The sequence below is a fragment of the Cinclus cinclus genome, chromosome 2, assembly GCF_963662255.1.
Source record: "Cinclus cinclus chromosome 2, bCinCin1.1, whole genome shotgun sequence".
NCBI lineage: Eukaryota > Metazoa > Chordata > Aves > Passeriformes > Cinclidae > Cinclus > Cinclus cinclus.
In genome coordinates this window covers 48,452,398-48,472,460 of record NC_085047.1, presented here as the reverse complement: position 1 = coordinate 48,472,460, position 20,063 = coordinate 48,452,398, and the positions used below count along the sequence as shown (strand labels likewise).

The window sequence follows — 20,063 nt, the reverse complement described above, 5'->3', positions numbered from 1 at the left end:
TGTTTTGAGGCTTGACAAAGGAAATAGCTAGCTCCTTTCCCTTATGTTTTTGCATTCTTTTAATGTAAAGGTAAACAATGCTTACGGAACTCGATTCACTCCAGCCCAGTGGGAAATAAAAATGACTTTACGCTTCTGCCGCTTAAACTCTAAGCGTTCACGTTGCACGTGTAAAGCAAGACAGTCTTTTTTTTACCAATTCAGTCTGAGCCTTAGGGAAGAGACAGACTCCCCAGCTGCCCGGCCGTAGCCCCCCCGTACGGTGCCCGGGGCGGGGGAAGGCAGCTCGGTCTCCCCGTGGGGTGTGGGAGAGAGCTCTGGCGGGGATGCTGCGCCGCTCCCTGGGCGCGGGTTTGGGCTCGGCCGCTCGGGATGCGCTGCGCGCGGGCGGACAGCGCCAAGCAAGGAGCCGAGAGGAGCCAGAGCCCCGCGGAGGTGCGGGGGGTGCTGGTTGCCTCCCTCCCACGGAGCCTGGGAGGCTGGAGGCGGGGGCATACGGGGCGCGGCGGGGCCGCCCGGCGGTTCCCGGCGGGAGCGGCGCTGGCACGGGCGGGAGCGGGGGAGGCGCTCCCGGGGCGGGGCCCGGCCCATCGCCGCGGGGCGGGGGGCTCGGGCCCCGCGCTGTCCCCGCCGCCAGCTGGCTGCGGCCGGCCCCGCCGCCCCCTCCCCGGACACGCATTATTTACAGCCGTCGCCGCCGCGGTAAACAGCGGGCAGGGTGCGCTCGCAGCCGCCGCCCACCCGCGGCCCTTCCCCGCCGGGAGCTGCCGGCCCGGCCCGGCTCGGCTCCGCTGGCTGCGGCCCCACGCTGACCGCCTGCCCTCCGCGCTCTCCTTGCAGGACCTGTCTGTTCCACCTCGGGCTATAAGAAGGCGGATGATGAGATGTCCGGAGCCACGTCCGCGGCGGATCTGGACGAGGCGCCAGCCCGCACCATTTACTTGAACCAGCCCCAGCAGAGCAAGTTCCGCGACAACTGGGTCAGGTACGGAGCAGTCCCCGCTTCTCTCTTTCCAGCCGCACACCCCGCAGCCCGTGGGCTGGGAGGGCTCGGGTCCCTCTCCCTTGCCTCTCGGCCTTGGCCACGCCGGGTTTCAACACAATAAAATGTGTGTCTGCCGAGGCGGGTGCTTTTGTTGTCTGCCGTGGGTACTGGGGTCTGGCCAGTGCACGGGCGAGTCCAGCAGCAGATGATGAGCTGCTTCCCTCGACAGCAGTGAGAGCAGGGAGCTGGTAGAGCTGCGTGGGCAAGATGCACGAAGAGGTATTGGCTTCAGAAGGGCACTGAATTTCGGAATAACGGGACCTACTCAAGTGGTTCTGGGTGCAAGGGTTAACCCGCGAAAATTTAGTGGGAGTTTTGAGTAGAATCTAGTGAACTCCGTGAAGTGTCCCCTTAAAAAGTAGCATTCAGTTGAAAGAACAACTAGGCTAAGTATATTAACAATGTATAGAATAGGAAGGAAGAAAAGAGAAAGTACACCTACCAGGACAAGAATGACTACAGAAACTATAAGCTGGCATCCTTATGTGTAAAAGGCTGTGGTCCACTCGTGTCTTTTAATTGAAGACCAGAGTTTTAAATTTGCTTTTCTCTTTGGAGCCTTTAATGTAGGTGTGTGTCTGTGTGTGTTGGTACTTCTGGTGGTATGATTAATGCTGTGTTGTTGCAGTTTGGAAACACAACATGGACTGAAACAAGGATGCATAGCGTGAGCAAGTTGTGGTGGTGTTTGCCATGCTTGCCTGGGGTTAGCTGGATGAACAGATGGCTCCTGTCATGACTAAGGAGGAGCTTTGTTTAGCAGGCTTCTGTTTGTTAATGCAGATGTTTGGGTTATTGTTCAAAGAACAGTTTACACAGTGAGTATCTTTATGAAAAGAGAGGAGTTTCATATCCTGCTGAAGTGGTGATTTCCATTATATGGCTTATCTTGTGTATTACCCAGGGCAGTTCTAAGAATATCCTCTGGAAGGGTGCTGGTATTCTGGGCACCGCAACAACTTATTTATAGGAGATTTTCTCCTCCACTTTGACTTGTTACATACTTGTCTGGGAAAATCTATGGTTTAGGAGCAGTATAAATGACACATTTTCTCAGTATCTTCCTTATTCTATGTGGGTAGCAACAGTGGAGGTTTTCTTGCTTTATTTTTCTTTGACTAATTGAGTGATTGAGTTTAACAGCTTCCTGTGTTTAGACTATTTGTGCTTTCCCTGCTTTAAGAAGGAAAAGTAGGGAATAGAGGGTTGGCAGAAACTGTAGTTTAGGTTTTCCCAGAGAGATTCTATAATGATCTGGCTAAATCTTATAGAAAAGTAGTGTGTGACTCTGCTACCAAGAACTTGTTCCTGACAGTGCTATTCCTAAAGAGCAGCTGTGTCCAATTTGCCATCTGGAAGCCATCCCCTGATAGCTGTAAAAGTTTCTCAATACCTTTTCGCGTCTTTGCCTCTTGACAGGTAAATTTTGAGTCATAAGGAATATCAGTATGTGAGGGATAGGACTAAGTGCAGGTAGTGTTATAGCAAAGTAGAGGTACTTTCATTACCTGATTAGGAACCTTAGCTCCTTAGTGTCACTTGGAAATTAAGTTGACTTTATAATGATTTACTGCTGCTTAGTAAGAAAGCTTTGATCTCTTGACTTTTAAAGGGTGATAGGCATTGCCTGTGCTCTTTCCATCCTCTGGATTAGCTTTCTTCCCTCAGCCTGGTGGGACTGAAGGTAAGGGTGACCTGAGCTTCTAATGTCTGAGGCATTGTGTGGAGTATAAGTGGTTGATTGTTTAGTTACTTAAGCATACTGGAGTTTCACTTGATGAGCTGTAGCTCTCTATTGCCTTCAGACATTCTTTACTGTGTTCAACTTCAGAAATTCATTCAGCGCTGGATTTCTCTGTACTGATGGTTTTGCAAGTGTTTTGTGTCCCTAGGAAGCATCACTATACCACAGAGTAAGGTGCTGGGTAAGCACGTAAATACTGGTATGTAAGGTCTTTTGGAAAATTAAACTGAAAACAATAATAAACCAGTCTGTTTTAAATTGTGTGAGTTCTGACTGACATATTTTTGGTCGTCATCGAGGATTCTCTGAATAACAGTGGGAATTTGTGAATGTTCATAGAAAGTTTCCTAAATTAAGGATAGTGTGAAAAGCTTGCTCAAAACAAAGCAAAATACAGCAGGACATGGAAGTGCAGAGCGTGGAGGAGAGTAGGTTAGTGTTATGGCTTTTTGTTTAAGATGTTCTAAACGTCTTGAACTGCTTGACTTTTTGTGGGTAGAGAAGCACTGGTGAAAGTGAATTCCAATATTTGTGGGAGCGTAAAGACAAACTGTTTTTGGATAAGTTAATGAAAATGGTAATTTTCTTGATCCCACTTCTAAGTTGTAGGTAGTGCTATTGCAAGAGTTAAGTGTCTGGCAAGAATGTCACTAACACTTCTACTTCTTTCCATGGAGAAAGAAGAAATGTTTCTTCTTTGCCCAGGCTCTCTGGCATAAATGAAACCATGAGATGGTGTAGAGAAATGGTGAACTTCTGTTGTGTTCTTGGAACTTTGTAACAAATTATTTCAAACCCTAGTGCTGTGTGTTATGGGCTAGATTTAGCTTGGCCCTTGACATGTGCATATACACAGCTGTCACTGTTTATTATACTGTAGCAGTAGTGATTACACCTGTAAAAACACCTTTTCTACTGGCGTCAGAAGCTGTTTTCAGTCCTGCTCTGCTCAGTTCAAAAAACTTCATGTATATTTTCTTTTTTGGACCTTTTAATAAAAAGTGAATTATGTTCTATTTTCAGCTGAATCATTTTAGGAACTTGGAAATATGTAAAAAATGAATAAATGTTATTTTTTTTTGTCCAGCACAGCTGTACTGAAGTGTTAAATGTTTGTTTTTATAAAAAAAAAGTAGTACCTGTTTTGACATATCCAGCATACACGACTTTAACACTTATCTGTTTAACGTGAGCATTTCTGTACTCTCAAGTGTCCAACCAAGGTCAACCCACAACAAGATGCCATGTAAGAGCAAAGGAATGCAGGTGGAGTGTGGTGGTAGGGGCTTGAATGCGGTGTAATACTTCTGAGATTACCAAAGTAATGGCATGAACACTTTTCCAAATGTATCCTCGGTAAAGACTGGATATTGTACTTGCAGTTAGATTGTTCTATAAATTTTGTTTTCATGTAAATACAGTTCCTGGATGTTTCATAGTAATGCAAGAGTCTAACATCGATGGCTTGTTCTGAATGTATAGTAATACTGTAATAGGAATGTCTTCCAGTTCATTTTGTAAAAATCACCAGTTAAGTGATTTGAGCCTCTCACTTGTTGTGTGTGTTAATGTTGATGCAAATGAAGTTGGACTTCTGGTTTATTAGTCCTGGAGGAGCAAGTGTGCTGAGATAACTTTGTGCATTAGAAATGGTCTCCAAATTTTTGAAGACTGTGGAGTTGCTTTGTAAATGTTGCTCTAGGTAATACTCTTCTATTCCAGGCCTGGTAGTGCATCCTGGTGCAAATCTGACTTGCATCTGAATCAGGACCCCAAGTTCAGTCTGTCTGGGGCTTGAGCAGGAGGTTAGACAGTGCAGCAGTCATGAAAGGCATTATTCAACTTGTTTGTTTTTAATGGATCTCGAATCCACAAGTCTTGTTCAGGAGTTTCTTATCAAAATAGACTTTGATGGAGTGATCTCTTAGCGAGGTCCCAAAAGTTGCATTATAATACCCATAAAATTCTCAGAAACTTGTCTTCCGTACAGGCAAAAATTAAATTCTGATAGAAAAGATAATGAGTAAAAAGTCTTCTGTGTTTACTTTTAAACTGTAAAGTGTCTTAAAATTCAAGTCAACAGGTGAGAATCAATCTGTTGTCTCATAAGGGAGAAACACTTTGCCTGGGGAATTTAGCCCTGAAGACTGTGACAAGATTTCTAGTAGAATTTTGAGTCCTATATTAAACAGACTGCAGTTTATCTCTGGTCCCAGTCTGGCCCATCAGTGTTTGCATGGTGGTTGCTGGTAACAAATGTGTAGACACAGCGTTTATTCTTCCTTTTATTTCATGTGTGTTGCATCAAATGAAGCCAATGCATAGCTTTATTAGCTTGTGTGTTGGTACTGTAGAAGTCAGTTGTGATTTAGATGTGTTGATGCTTTTTGCATGTGTGGGGAGGTTCTCACTGGTGAAACAGAAGTTGCTGATATCAGTAACCAATTAGTATTGACCCTTGTAACCCGAGTCGTGTTCTCTGTGTTCTGTGGAAATGTGGATTGTAGTCTGTTATGTGCAGGTGAATTTCTCTGCACTTAGTGGTATAGCCCAGCATTCATCTTGCACCAAAATATACCCATATTCAGGTAAAAATGCTGCTATTTATGTTCAGTTTATACTCAGTAGAGTTCAGGCACTGGCCATTTGTTTTATTGTGTTTGTATAAGATTTGTAATACTCTTCTGTTGTCATGTGAACAGATTGCTTGCCTGACTGCAGAACAGCATTTTGAAATTCTTCAAAGAAGGGCTGTATTATTATAATCTGAATGGTACAAGTCTAATCATGTGTTAAACTAATCCTCTAACTCTTTTTACTTTTAGATAGATAGTGTTATTAAGTGAAGAAATATACTTGGTGTAACATACTGTTTTAAATAAACAAGAATTTGTTTAATGCAGTGCATGTGTTGCTGATGCTGCAGTCTACCACAGTGAAAAAGGCTTGGATACAGTCGTAGAGTGATTCTTTTAGCCATTACAGTTCACTAAAAATACCTGTTATTGTATGCCTGGTGTTGTGTATAGAGATTATTCCAGTGTATTTGAAGCTGATGCATCTTTGGTCTCGGGCTGTTCCTGGGGTAGGAGCCCCTGGGCAGTTAAATAGTTGATTTTTGCCTTCATTAAATGTCTGGATGAAAAAAACCCACAGATGTGGGAGTTCTAGTGCCCTTTTGTCTGCTGCATGCTGAGCTCTCTGGTATCCTGAAATTGTTTTGGTGGTTTGTGGCACAATGAATTTCATAAATCAGCAGTAGCATCACAGCAGGTGAATTAATCTGGGTCCCTTTTTTCTCTTTTTAGATCTCCCTGACTGCTAGTGGTCTGTAGAAAAAGGTAGAAGAGCAAGAAATTATCTCAAGTGGACCTAAGTAGAGTTTAAGAAGTGTAAGAACTGCATTCCACATAGTTTCTGTGGGTTGTGAAGATAATTACATTTCTCTTGAGACTGACTAAATATTAATTTCTTCTGCCAGCCCCCTGCTTGTCACGAAAATAAACATTGCTAAAGTTGTGGTGACACTTGGGGTTAAAAATTGGCTTTAAAACTGAAGCTAGAACTCTGGCTTTTAGACAGCTAGCTTGACTTTTGTGGGGTTTTTTTGGTATGGTTTTTTTTCCTTTTCAGTTATCTTCGTATCAATGCTGTGCGTTTAAGTGGAGGCTGTTCTGTGTTTGCACAGTAACTAAATGTGGCACTAAATTTACTTTATTAGAGAGTAGAATTTAGAGGTTAACTGTGCTGGTCAGCTGTTTTTATTGAGCTGTACTTGCAGGGCTACTGCAAAGCAAGGGTATATTGCTGTAGTGATGACCTCACATGCATGCTGAAACAGTATCATGCCTTCAGAGCTTTTAGTCCTATTTCTAAACAGGAGTCTAAAGTCTAGTTTCTAGTCTTTGTTTATGGCATTTGTTACTGAAAAACAGCCAGGAATCTGTTCCCCTTTTTGTAGGGATTTCATGAATAGAGAACTCATGGAAAGGCCTTTTCTGTTTGCATGCTTTAGGAAAAGCCTCCAGGGTACTGGGTTTTGAATTGAAAGCGCTCTTGCTTCTATGAAATGTGACACGTGGTCTGGTTTTCAGGTTAAACTGAGCGTTAGCAGTTGTGGCAGTGTCTACTCTGTATTAGGACTGCCCTACTGCAGGAGACTTTCCTAGTGGAAATAGTATTTGCTTTGGTAATTAACATCTGATATTTGTTGTTGCAGTCTTTTGCTACTTATGTATGGCACTAGGGCTGCTAATACTGGGGCAGTTTGGAATAAGGTACTTCAGGTTAGAAGTTCTAAAAAATCTTTACGTGGTTAGGAGGTGATCCTAATGAACTGGAAAGTAATGGGATTATTGTGCTTCAGTGGATGGGAGTTCCTAGTGCATTTTCATGTGCTTTTGTCTTAGCAGTGGTCTGTGTAAGGACAGGAGCTGAATGGAAGCCCTTGAAGATAAGCTTGTTGCTGGTGCAGCTTCAGAGGAAGTGCAGGTAGCTCAGCCAGGCTGGGTTTGTCAGCCTGATCATCTTGCTCCTGAAATGGAGCTTGTGCACAAGGGTCGATAACACTCTTGCCTGCTCAGGCAATGGTAACCACTGAGTATTGCACTTAGCCCCCAACCTTTTTATTAGATGTTGATGTAGGATGCAACTCTGAGGATGCACATGACTAGAATGATTTGAATGATCTAAATGTCTGTGCTAATTTAGATTTTCCCTTGTGTAAAGCACTCCTCAGCATTAGTAGCTGGTTGTCTAGCTGTCAGTTGTCTGGGTTTTTTTTCCTTTTCTCTTATTTATATACAAGACCCTGAATTTAGCTTGAATAAACTGTTTTTGTGAAGAGTTTTGTTTTCTTATTGCAGCAGACCCAAATCATTGTGGCCCCCATAAAGCAAGTTCTGATGGGATTTGATCTGCGGGCAGACTAGTGGGCTGTATTAATATGTCCTGATTCTTCAAATTGTATGAAACAATGATTTTCCTCTAAATCATATTATTTGAGGAAATAGGGCTCAGGGATTCTAAGATGTGATCAGTTCCACCTGTAACAAATGAGGGAGAGAACAAGTTTTCCAAACTGGTGCCTTTAGTTGTTTCTGGTGGGAGCCCATACTATAAAGGAAAAAATGAGTGTGGCCAAGTGGTGAGGTGCTTGACATGAATACTATCCCACTGATAAGTTTTCTTTAGCTGGAAGCTGCTAGAATTACTTTCAGTCAAAGTTAAATTTCATAAATTCTAATGCATTTGAATATTCTTAATCAGTTCCATTGTCTGTCTGGATAATTTCAGACAACAGATTAATCTTTTACAGTTTCGCTCAGCTTTGTTGGGAAGTCTTTCAGGATTTGATGTTTCAGTGGCTAAGCAGAAGAATGCTCCTTCAACCCATTTCCTCTTCAGACAATATATGAACTTGTATATAGAAAATATATTTGGTGTTGTAAAAGCTGTAGCAGAGTGCAGGGAAAGATGGAAACAAAATAGGTGTTTAGACTGTGGACAGTGCTTGTTCCAGAGCTGAGTGATAGATATAACGTGGTGACTCTTGGCGTTTTTGTTGTTTGTTTTTTTCTTTTTTTTTTTTTTTTTGGCTTGCTCTGGGAAACTTTAAGCAATAATATCTTGCAGCATTGAAGTTGTTGCACTCTTTACTATGCAAGAGCATATCTTGCTCCTTTCATGATCCTCTGTTCTGCCCTGAGCTCAGGTATTTAAGTACCACATAACCTTTTCTTGGCTGACAGAAGTGTACAGCCATAAACAGAGCAGTGAAACCCTTTCTGGCTGGAGTCTTCCTCTGTAAGAGCTGTAGTCTCAAAGATTCATCTGAAAGGGCAAGGCCCTACAATTGGAGACTGCATTTGTTCAGGCTCCTTGTTATAAAACCAGAAATGGATATTTAGGACTTAATTTTCAGTCAGCCAATAATTTCATAGGCATATAAGTAATTGCTTCGTATAAGCCCTCCTGATGTATTTTTTGGGAACTTGTAAACAGTTGATTTTTGTCTCTTTAGCAAGTTTCAAGATAGTACACCATCTTCCCTATGTGCAAGGAGGTAGATGACCTTTCACTGTCATATACATGGCACTGCTGAGAACCTTGATCATGACATTTGGGTTTAGAACAACCTCCTCAGTATGGCAGCAGCTTGATGAGATGTTCCTATAAATGGGCATTCTCTGTACTCAGTGTAATAACGGAATGTTGTTTTTTCTGTTAATGTCTCTTGAAATATGTAAAGCTTGCTGCTGTGCCTCCTGCTGCAATGGTGACTGCCTGGAGGTAGCTTCCACTAGAGACAGTATTTGAGCTCTTCAGTCAAGCAGATCATCTTGGATTTTCTGGGGTTATTCTTTTCCTTCTCTGTTACTGGGCATCTGACCTTTTGTACATGTTGATGGACACAAAGCCTGTTTGGGGAGAGAAGAGTTTAAGTTTGTAACATTCACTTTAATTACCCATCACTTTTGCTGTGGTTTAGGTGTCTGTGCCTGGCTTTCATAGTAATTGTTCCTGCAAATTGATGAGTGTTAAAAGCACTGACATTGAGTGGTACTCCTTCTTTCAGCTCTTGGAGAGTATTTCAAGTATGTGAACTGTGGCGTGAGTAGGTTTGTGTGAATGCTATCCAGGAAAGGACAGTTTGTTGTGCTTGTGACCCCCAGAAATGGGACCCCATGTATCGCAGGGAGGTCCTGTTTTCTTAATCATGACTATCCTGAAGGTGAAGTTCATCTCAGAGTTGCCATTCTAAAGGAAGGGGTGGAAGTGCTTTAGATGGCTGACTGGAAAAGTGCAGACTGTGTTCAGCTGCATATTGCCAGCACACACAGGTGTCTCAAGGGAGTAACTGCTCTGCCTCTATTGCTGACAGCCTTTGCCTCTGCAAGGATTAGTTACTAAAGTAAGACCTGACTTTCTGAAATGTTTTTGGGAAGCAGGGAAAAGGGCAACAATGGGATTGTGCAGAAGTTACCTATGAATATAAAGAGAGGAACTATACTGGAAAACTGCTACTGAGTTTCTCAGTGCACTATTTGCTGCTTTTATTTGGCTATTATTAAAATTACTAGATAATCCTTGGTACTTTAGTAATATGGTAATGGAGTTAAAGTATGTGAATGACACTGACCTTTTGTCAATTATACAGTAATTGCTTTCACAAAGGTCTCTGCCCTACCCTAGAAACAGTGGGGCCAGAGCTAACTACAGTCAGGTGTATCTAAATTCATTTGTTTATCAGGGCTTGGTACTGTTCCTCCCGACTTGCACAGTGGTGTAACTTGAAACGTGACTTATTTGAATTAACTTGTAGGTATAGAGGAGACATCCCTTCTAATGTTTGCACACCTGTTCTACATTTAAACTTGTGTGGGTAAACAAGATTTGCATAGCTAACAGATGTTGCTGTAGGAGAAACCAGTTTGTTGTTTGTTTTCCCCTTGTGCTTCCCTCTTCTACCTGCCTCAACCTGTTCTGTGAGCTGCAGACCTCATATTCTGGGAGTTAAGATGGCTCTGATTTGGGCTGGTCAGAGAGCTGCCAGTTAGTTATTTTTAGTGACTAAAATTGTGTTATGAGTGAGCTGACTAAAGTTTCTACCTGTTCATCTGTAGATTTTAACTTTCCTCAACTTTGGTTATCCTGAAGTTATAACACATCTATCTGTTGGGAAGGAGCAGACGATTTTTTTTTTTAAAATGTTATTTAAAAATCAGTATTGCAATTTTCATTTAAAGAACTGTTCTTCAGAGCCAAATCAATTGAATGCTCCTGCCTAGCTTAGACTGCTAGTTAGGTTTTTGTGTGCAGTTTTCTTTTTGAATAATAACATGTATCTGCTTTTTATTCATACTTGTGGTTGCTGTTCCTGGCATGTGTGGCAACAGCTGACTGTGGCTGCCTCTAATTAGAGCTGTACCCATTTTCTGTCAAGTTACTTAAGCAACAGAATGCATGGAGTGACTTAGTATGTACAAACCTCTTTGAAAAGAGCCTTATTGTGTTGGCATTAACATAATTGTTTGAGTAAGAATCATGTTTGAGCCAGCTAGCTGTGAAGTTGGTAGGTGGTAGAATGGTGTTAATAAATGTTTCAGCTTGGTTGCAGTCAAATTCTTGTGTTCTTATAATCATAGCAATGTGATACCTAGAGGAATACTATTCTGATATAAAATCTGCCATTGCTTGATGTCTCATTAGTACTGCTTGAAGAGTTTGCTTCTGGGTCTAAACTGTGAACTTGATTAACCCATATTTTTAAGTCACAAGGTAATTCTGAGATTTGTGTTTAATTATGTTCTGTATTAAAGGAAGGTTATTACACGAGACCAAGCAAATGTGGCTTAAAACAAAAATAAACACCCAAACCTTAAAACTGGAAGGAATTAACAGCACTTAAATGAAGTAACTTCACTTGTATAAGAACTGGACTTGCTTTAAATGTGGATGTATGATTTCACTCATTCAGCTTTGTAGATAAGAGCCATGATGAAGTCCAACTTAAAATTTCTGTAAAATATGTTGAGTATCTAAATACTTGATTCTGGTGAGCTGTAGTAGGAATAGAAAGGGATTTGTAGTTGCTTGAAGAGGAAACAAAGCAAGATAAGATGCATCTTAATTGGTTTTTAATTGGTCTTTTTTTTTTAACCAGCCCCGCAAATTCTTTAGTGTTCAAAATAGAGCCTTTTATAACAAACTCTGCCTTGTTACATTTAGTCACTGTTTGATTTTGAAAGACACAGCAGTGTCTGGTTAGATGGCTTGGAGTTGGGGATGAGGCCGATTAGAAGGAAAAGGAGGTGGTTAAAGCAATAAGCTGGAAAATGTTCTCTAACCATTGTCCATGCAGAGGTAAGAGAACTCCAGTGAACTCAGCTGCTTGTGGATCAAGGTAGTAAGAGTTTTATGCACAGCAGCAGCCTGTTATGTAAGGCAGTTTGTGTAGCTAAAGCATTTACGATTTCTGAACAGCAATGCTGTGTGTTTCAGTTGATCTGGAAGGCTTTTTGGTGGGAGAGAGGGGACTAGACTTAATGGAGAGATCATCTTGGCACTGCTACAAAGTGTCTAAAACAGGAATTGGGAGACAATTTTTTTTTTTTTCTTCAAAGCCAAGTGTTCTCAGTTCCAAGACTTCTTAAAAAAAAAACAAAAAACAAAAACCCAACCCAAACTGGAACAAAGCACAAACAAAAAAAAAAAACCCCGAAATGAAACCAAAACCACAGCACCCAAGCAAAATGATGCCTCTAAATTCCTATCACTGCTTGTTGAGCCTTTGCAAGGCATATTGAGCTCCAGGTGCTCAGTTGTTCAAACTCCAGCTCATGCTGATGGCCAGTAGTTCAGTAGGTGAAGGTTCTGTGCTAATGGTTAAGTTATCATGTCAACTTTGACACTTTTTTCCTGAAGTTGTACTCATGCCTATTATGGAGTTGATGTAAAGATGACAAATTACACTGGTGATTAAGGCTAGTTAATTTAATATGTTTTTGTTTAAAGGCAGAAGAAACAGTAATTATATATATGTTAGTTACATTTTTTTTATATATAATAGGAAAAGAGCCAAAAAATATTAATCTGAAAGAGTGTGTATTGTTCTGGAGGATTATTCATAGCTGAGCCTAATTCGTTCTGAAGTAGGAAACAAGGCATTTAAAAAATGTGCTGCAAAATTTCTAATTTCTCGCATTCAACTCTGCCTCCCCCAACATTTAAATTCTGTGTTTTGATGAGAGGAAGGCCCCTGATCAATCAAGCACTTGGAACTGAAATGAAGACTTAACCGTTCACAGTGCTGAAGTGTGGATGGATGGTAAGTTGTCTGATAGTTCATCCAATAACAAAGGAACCAGTGATAGAAGTGGGCCTGATGCCTCTTCTGGGTTTGTATGATACCTCTCTTGTTTGGTACAGCTCCTGATCATGACCAAAGCAACTACTTCCTCCATATTCTAAATACGTCTTTATTTTTGAACTGCTTGCTAACACTGGCTTTTAGACTTTTTGGTCGTGATCCCCACCTAATATTCTGATGAAGTACTAAGATGAAAATCTTCTACCCTGCAGCACAGCCAAGTACAGTGTGGTGACATTTCTACCTCGATTCCTGTATGAGCAGATCAGAAAAGCTGCAAATGCATTCTTCCTTTTCATTGCCTTACTGCAGGTATTGTTTTGTTGCTTTGCCTTGTTTATAAAATGCAATGGTAATACAGTAAAGTTATTTCTGTTGATATGCTTAATTGCAAAGCAATTCTTAAATAATAATATTGATGGGGTATGTCACTGTTAATTGAAATTGGAAGACAACTTAGAGACTTCTTTCAATGTAGTTTGTAAGGTCAAGCCTCTTTTATTCTTAATAAGTGATGTCATAAAACATGGAGCTATTGACCACTGTGGGAAAGAACATGTGAATTTCTTGTGAAACTTCTGCTTAGTTAGGCTACATTGCCACTGCTTCAATGTGAATAATATGTAATTTGAATTATTTTCTTGTAAAGAGAAGAGAAATAGAATAAAAGGCATGTACAACAACAGTATATTATAACTTTGTTATTTTTTCTTTAAACCTGCCTAGACTGTAGGCTAGTTTTTCCACTGAAATTGGATGTCTGTCAGGCACAAATCACACCGTAAATGGGAGAACTTTGTGTTCTCTCTTCTGAGGTCTTTGCATAAAATTCTAAATGTACTAGAAATTTATTTTAAATACAAATATAAACCAGGTCTCTTTTCCTTCTGTTCACAGCAAATTCCAGATGTCTCTCCAACAGGAAGATATACCACCTTGGTGCCATTGCTATTTATTTTAACAGTTGCTGGCATCAAAGAAATCATAGAAGACTATGTGAGTATGACTATGGGAAGGGCTGTGCTAAAGACAGTGTCTCAAAAAAAGCTATAAAGTACCATAAAACCATGCATCTCTGAAGTCTCTTGAGTCATTGCTCAACAGCAGCAAAATATTGCTTTGACTTTCAAAGTGCTTGACTAGAATTTCTGTAACACACTAAAATGAATAAGTATTCTCATTACAGTTGGTGAACAAGAAGACAGTGGAAAACAGGACATTTGTTTCTCTCTCTTCAAACTTGCTTGTTAGTGATTTTATTAGAAAGATATTGTGGAATCCTGACAAATATGTGGCCTTTTTAGATGATCTTGAAAATGGGGGGTAGAGGGGAGGCAAGCAACTTAAGGACAGAGAAGACTGTTCAGGGAAAATCTGCACTAACTTGCAGATACTTTACATCTGCATGAGGTCTTTCTGCTTTGCAAAGTACTGATGAGTGAAATAATTTGGCTGTCAGTCTAAACAACAGCACATGGAATTGAAAGTACATCTGCCATTTAAATTCCGTGGTCCTTATTGTTCCTTTTTGTTTTATTCAAAAAACCCAGCTTAGGAGTCTTTTTTTTTTTTTTTTAACCACTGAAAAAGTGTTGAGCCTGATTTCCAACATGGGGACTTTCATTGTGATGTTTATAATTATACTCTTTATACGCTTTTACAAACAATTTGGGTTTAGATGATCTGTGTCTTTAAAAAAACCCAAAAAGGCAAAAAGGACCCAGTGTATCATCTTGCAGTTTGTTGTATTTTTAGCTCTAATGGCTCTGGAATTTGTGATGAAGTGTAATGAGGTATAATGAAACGTTTTGTTTCCTTACAGAAAAGGCATAAGGCAGACAGTGCAGTGAATAAAAAGAAAACAGTAGGTAAGACTTAACAGTCTGTAGGTGTTTTAAAATGCAAATAGTGAATGCTTGCTTTTGAACAATTCTATTGCTTTAACTGTTATGACTGTGAGGAATGCACATCTTGTGCACTAGGTACTTACCAGTAATTTGGGATTTTACTTTGCCAGAGGTTTCAGACTGATAATTGATGGTCTGACACTTAAGAGTAAGGCATTAGGAGGATTATTAGAATTCTTAAGTTAATGTAATTTCAAGGTTGTTCAAAGTTACATAGTTCTCAGCTCCTCCAAGAAAACCGAGCAATTTTTTCTGTACCAAACTCCATCTTGGTTTCTCTAATATCAAACCCAACACCAAAACATCCAGAAGTAAAAAAGCCAGCAACCCCCTGAAATGTTAAAAGCTGCTGTCAGAAGAATTTCAAGTCATTTTTGTAAGTGCTGCTGCCCATTAAATAGAATGATTCTGGGGATTTTTTTTTTTAGCTTTGCTTTTTTGAAGTGTCACTGAAAGAGAATTTAACACTGATGCCCACTGAATGCCTACATATATCCTTAAGGTATGGACAGTACTTGTCACTGTATGCCTGAAGATGTCACTGTCATTCTCTTCACCTCCTTTAACTGAAAACCTCTGCAGAAAATAGGAAGAGCTTGCCAATGGCTACCCTGTGATTGTCCTGTGCCATAGTCACTAGGCACCTCCATGTTGCCATGTTAGACAACTCCACTTCTGCTCCTTTGTGCAAATGTGCAGGTGAAATGAGAACACAGGGAATTGAGTGCCGAGTGGAGCCCTTTCCTCCCAACACAAATACCTGAAATGTCAAAAAACTAGAGGAATGCTTAAGGAACATGGATAACTGAGCAACCTGTGAGCTCTGTGCTCCAGGTAGTCCTGCTAACATTATGCCTGTTTTTTTTCACTGAGTTTGGTGCTTGAAAATTTGGGTCGGTCATTAGGATTGTATATTAATATGCATAAAAAGGCATTGCTTTATTAGTTCTCCTAGGTAATGTCTCTATGAGAGTCTGGGAAGATATTTCCAGTGCAAGAACACTGTTTAAGTCATAAGCAATTAGCAATTAAGTGGCTGTAGCACAACAGGCCTTGTTATAGGTAATATGAAAGATGGCCCTTTCAGAGGTCGCACAAGCAGTTATAATTCATTAGTAGGTAGAGAAAGTGTGCCAATGTTTGTCACAGTAATTGTGGAGAGACAACCTTCAAGAACACAAGGTATTCTAATGGAGCTAAGTGGGACTTAGCACTTAAGAAATTATTTGAGTTCAGACTTTTTTTTTAACCTTTGAATACTCAAAATAAATTTTCAATCTGATACTTAAAACTGTATCCCCCCACTAAAGTGAAAGGCTAAAGAAGCTTATTCTTGAGACACCTATTACCAGAATGAAAAGATACTTTAGGTTGAGTGGGATTAAGATGAAATAAATTTAGGTTCTCTGTGTGCCTTTACATTGCTCTTATAGCTGAGTGGTGTCTAATCAATGCATTCAGTGTGGAGAGCATTTGAGCTCACTGAGAAGCAGATGCCTGCTGCTGCTTGGCTATGTCCTGAACGCCACTGCCTGCAATTGCTGGTTGCTTACTGCAGCAGTCATGCACACTTTGCATTTATCTTGTTTAGTTTTTTAGAGCAGGTGTGTATCTTCATAGTGCCTTTCTTGTATTAAATCTACCATAGTAAACATCAGTTTGCTTTGCAGAGTGCATTTGTTATGTAGGAATTAAATTCCCTTTGGAGCAAACTAAAATTGAAGTTCTGCCCCAGGTGAGAGCTGAACATTTGCATTAGGAGCTGGAGTGTGTTTAGGCTCTGAGCCAGTGTTTTATGTCTTGGTTGGCTTCACATGATGTCTGTGGTGATGATGTTAAATCTAGGGACCAGACTCCACATAATTGCTAGTGAAGCCCCTGAGCAGCATATTGCATAGATTAAGAGAGCTCAGTAATAACTGTTCTGATGTATTGATCCTTCTGTTGTCAAATAATAGAATAAGTAATGAGCATTTAATATTGCATGGGATGAGCTCAAATATTAGACAAGCACAGGGCTGGCAAACTCTGAAACAAGACTGATGGGAGAATGGGAGATGCTTGGCCTTCAGGAGCTTCACTTCAAATGGCCCTGCATGGCTGGATGTGACAGCATTAAGTCTTAGATGTAGAACTGGGTTTTAGACTTGGAAAGCCCTAGATACAAGGTTTATATGAAAGCTATCTTTTTGAGTTGAAGCAGTCTTTTTAGGTACTTGCCCTTTATTACTTTAACCAAGTACCTTTTGACAACGAATAATTCATCAATTTTATCCTACTATAAATATTTTAGAGAAGACTTGTCCTTTGGAGTTCTCCTATGAAACTGGGTTAAGCAGAGTAGGAGGTGTGAAATTGCAACCCCAAAATTTCTGAACTGTGCCGTGTCTAATGGAAGCTTTCTCTTTAGACTGAGATTGAGTTGTAAAGGAAATAGTTCATTAGTAGAACAGTAAGAAAATAACTTCAATAATTTGCTTGGCTGTTTAATTTTAATAGCTAAATTGATTTCAATAAGCATTGCAAGTGAAATTGTTTTCTGAAGTAAACTGCCACTATAGACCAAGTCCATAGCATTTGAAGCTGCAAAATACCTTTGTGTGTGGGCATACGTCAACATTATGTTTACTGAAACATCTCCAAAACTTCCTGGTGGAATAGGGAGCTGTCTAAATCATTGCACAGGAGATGCTGAGTGCAACTCCTATCCGAAGGTTTGAGTTTTGAGTCAAGGCTGCAGGTATTTGACTTTTCCCTTGAGATTCTGGATTCAGGCCTTCTCCTGAGTTCTGAACTAAGCAGAGCTCAATTCAAGAAGAGTGTATATGATGGATGGAAGAGGTGCACCAAAACTGTTCTTCCCCTAAACTGCTGTATTTGTTTGGTTGAAAGCTCAGCTGTTTTTAGACACATTACTGGTGGTACTTCTGTTGCTGCCCACCCATTTTTTGTTAAATAGTTTTGTTCTCTGCAGTCCATTCACTACAATATTAAATATCAAGACTTCAATGTGTGTGGCCTGAGAACAGGAGTTGGAGATGGGTTCCCTCTGCTTGATCTATTCTGACTAGTATTCCATTCCTGTTTGTGGCATGGCCTATCCTGAGTAGGATGGTCAAGGCTGTAGTCAGCAGAATTTTCTTCTTATAGAGTGTGGTATTAATTTCAAATGAGCCACTCATATGAAATGCATAGAGCTGAGAATATTGTTCATATGTGAAGCATATGACCTCTTCAACTTTGGTCTGTTGCATGCCACACTTTTTGAATACCTTTGAAAACTGGCTGCAGCTGCTTTCAATGAAGGTGAACTTGCTGTCCTCAGACCTGGACTGGATTTGGTTACTCAGCAGTAATTGGGCATATTTGACCTTACTGTTTTGGCTGGAGTAGTATTAAGTATGTGTACAATCACCTAGAGGAGGTGCTTGGGTAGAAAGGCATGCTGCAGGGTAAATGACTAATGAATGTGTTTAGATGGCAGTGTAGAACTGGAGCCCTACAGAAACCAAGGTCTGTCTTAGTACCTTGTTTTCTTCTTCTTGTTTCAATGTGAACTTCAGCAGTAAGGATTCCCCTTCTGCCAAAGCTGATTGTTGCTTTTTGGTAGGGCTTTGAGCCTGCTTGGCAATTAAGACTCAGATTTATATGGTCAATGGTAGTGAAGTTGGATGTGCCAGAGTCAAAATATTAATACTAAAATGCAAGGAAAAAGATAAGTGAAAATTCTGTGGTAAATCATACACAGAGTAAAGGTGCTTCCTGATACTGATTGACGGTGGGCAGTAATGCCTTTAGTTTTAAGGAAGGTCATTTCCCAAACAACAAACGATGCTGCCTATCTGCATGTTAGTATGAAGTGATGCCATGAAGAAATCAGGCCACCAACTGTTGTCTGGCAGGTGATAAAAATTATATAAATGTGAGGGGCAGATTCTTCTTCTTTCTTGGATTCATATGTCCACAGCTGTGAACAAAAGAAGTTCCAGCTTCTGAAAAATACATGTCTGATTTTTGGGTTGGTTCCTATTGTGTTTGCTACTGCTGATACAGTTGTTTTGAAATTTGTCTGAATCGTGGCAATTTATTCTGTAATCTAACTTTAAACTTTCTTTCCAGTTCTAAGAAATGGGATGTGGCAGAACATTATGTGGAAAGAGGTAAATAAAACCTAAGGATGGGAGGGATGGAAAGCACGTGTTCAAGAATTACTCTTGCCAGAATTAATTAGAAGGCATAGAATTAATGTATACTGTGTGATAATTCTGTCACTTGGGGTGGGGGAGGTGGGAGGGATACTTTCTGTTCCAGTTGTCAGAATTGCCCTGAGCAAGGCACCTGAGTACTCATTTTTAAATACTGTGTTACCATCAAATGCTAATGAACTGTTGTCTTTTTGCTTGTGCAGTTAATAGGTAAACTGTAAACAGTATTTTGTTTCTAGTCTACCTAGAAGAGTAATTTTCACTGCAATGCTGTACCTCTCCTGCAAGTCTAACAGAGACTTACTTTGCTGCCTGTGCTAAGAGGTCCCTAGGTTTGAGACTAATTAGTAAGCTGCTTGCTCAAGTAAGAAACACAAGTCCTGCTGCTACATGAGGCACTTGGGACCCATGTTCTGTGAAGCCCTTGGCCAGGGTCTGGTGAGCTTTATTTCTAAGACCTGGAAGTTGCTGAAATGCCTTAGGATGTATTGATCTAGTTGTGGCGCTTAATGCCTTTTAAAGGATAAAATTAGCCCTCTTGGATAGCAACTGAGGAAAAAGTGCACCCTTTTAAAACCTCTGAGGAATGAGATCAGTCTCAAGATACCTAAAAGCAATCCTGCTGAAGTGTTAGGCTATAGTAGAAGCTGAAGATTGTCAGGGATTCTGATGGCTAATGTTGGTTCCTGCTTATTCTTTTCCAAGTCATATTTTTGTAGAAAGGACAGTGAATTGAAAGATTAAGATCAAGCCTGGAATGTGGGTTTTTTATACCCTTAGGCACATCTTGAATTAACCCATCTCTAATTGCATGTTGTCCAGGCTTGCATTTATTGCTAAGGGATAACAGGTATTATCCACCTTGATCACTTTAAGGCAAGCTTCTGACTTTTTTTTTTTTTTTTATATTTTGTGCTGAAAGTGGTAGGGAATTTATTTTTAGTGGTATCTGAGTAAAACTAATGAATCTGCTTGTTCAAACATACCATCTGTTTCCATTTTTATAAATTACTATCTTAAAAGTATTTTAAGCCTGTTTCAGACTCTGTGGTGCATTGGCATTAAGCAGCCTCATGCTTATCGAGTGAACCTGATTTACTGTTCTGAGAGTGGTACTTGACTCTTTTTAGAATGAAAGTCCCATGCACATGTGACTAACTCAAGGTGCTGGAATGTCTTAGGCCTGTGTAGGAGGAGACAAAGTATTCCAGATTTCAGAACTTTGAATATCTCAGGGAAGGATAGGATTATATTATAGATCTGTAGAGATGGTACTACTTGCTAGTGACTA

At 40.4% G+C, this 20,063-nt stretch overlaps 1 protein-coding gene across 1 annotated transcript in view; it reads left to right on the top strand.

Moving 5' to 3' along the window:
- The first annotated feature begins 848 nt into the window (after positions 1-848).
- Positions 849-20,063, top strand: part of ATP8A2 (ATPase phospholipid transporting 8A2) — a 187,613-nt gene continuing 168,398 nt past the window's right edge. The window contains exons 1-5 of the mRNA XM_062514914.1: positions 849-985; positions 12,873-12,972; positions 13,558-13,656; positions 14,483-14,528; positions 18,687-18,727. Of these exons, the coding sequence (XP_062370898.1) occupies positions 885-985; positions 12,873-12,972; positions 13,558-13,656; positions 14,483-14,528; positions 18,687-18,727 (387 nt within the window). The 5' untranslated portion in view covers positions 849-884. The remainder of the gene's footprint in view (positions 986-12,872; positions 12,973-13,557; positions 13,657-14,482; positions 14,529-18,686; positions 18,728-20,063) is intronic.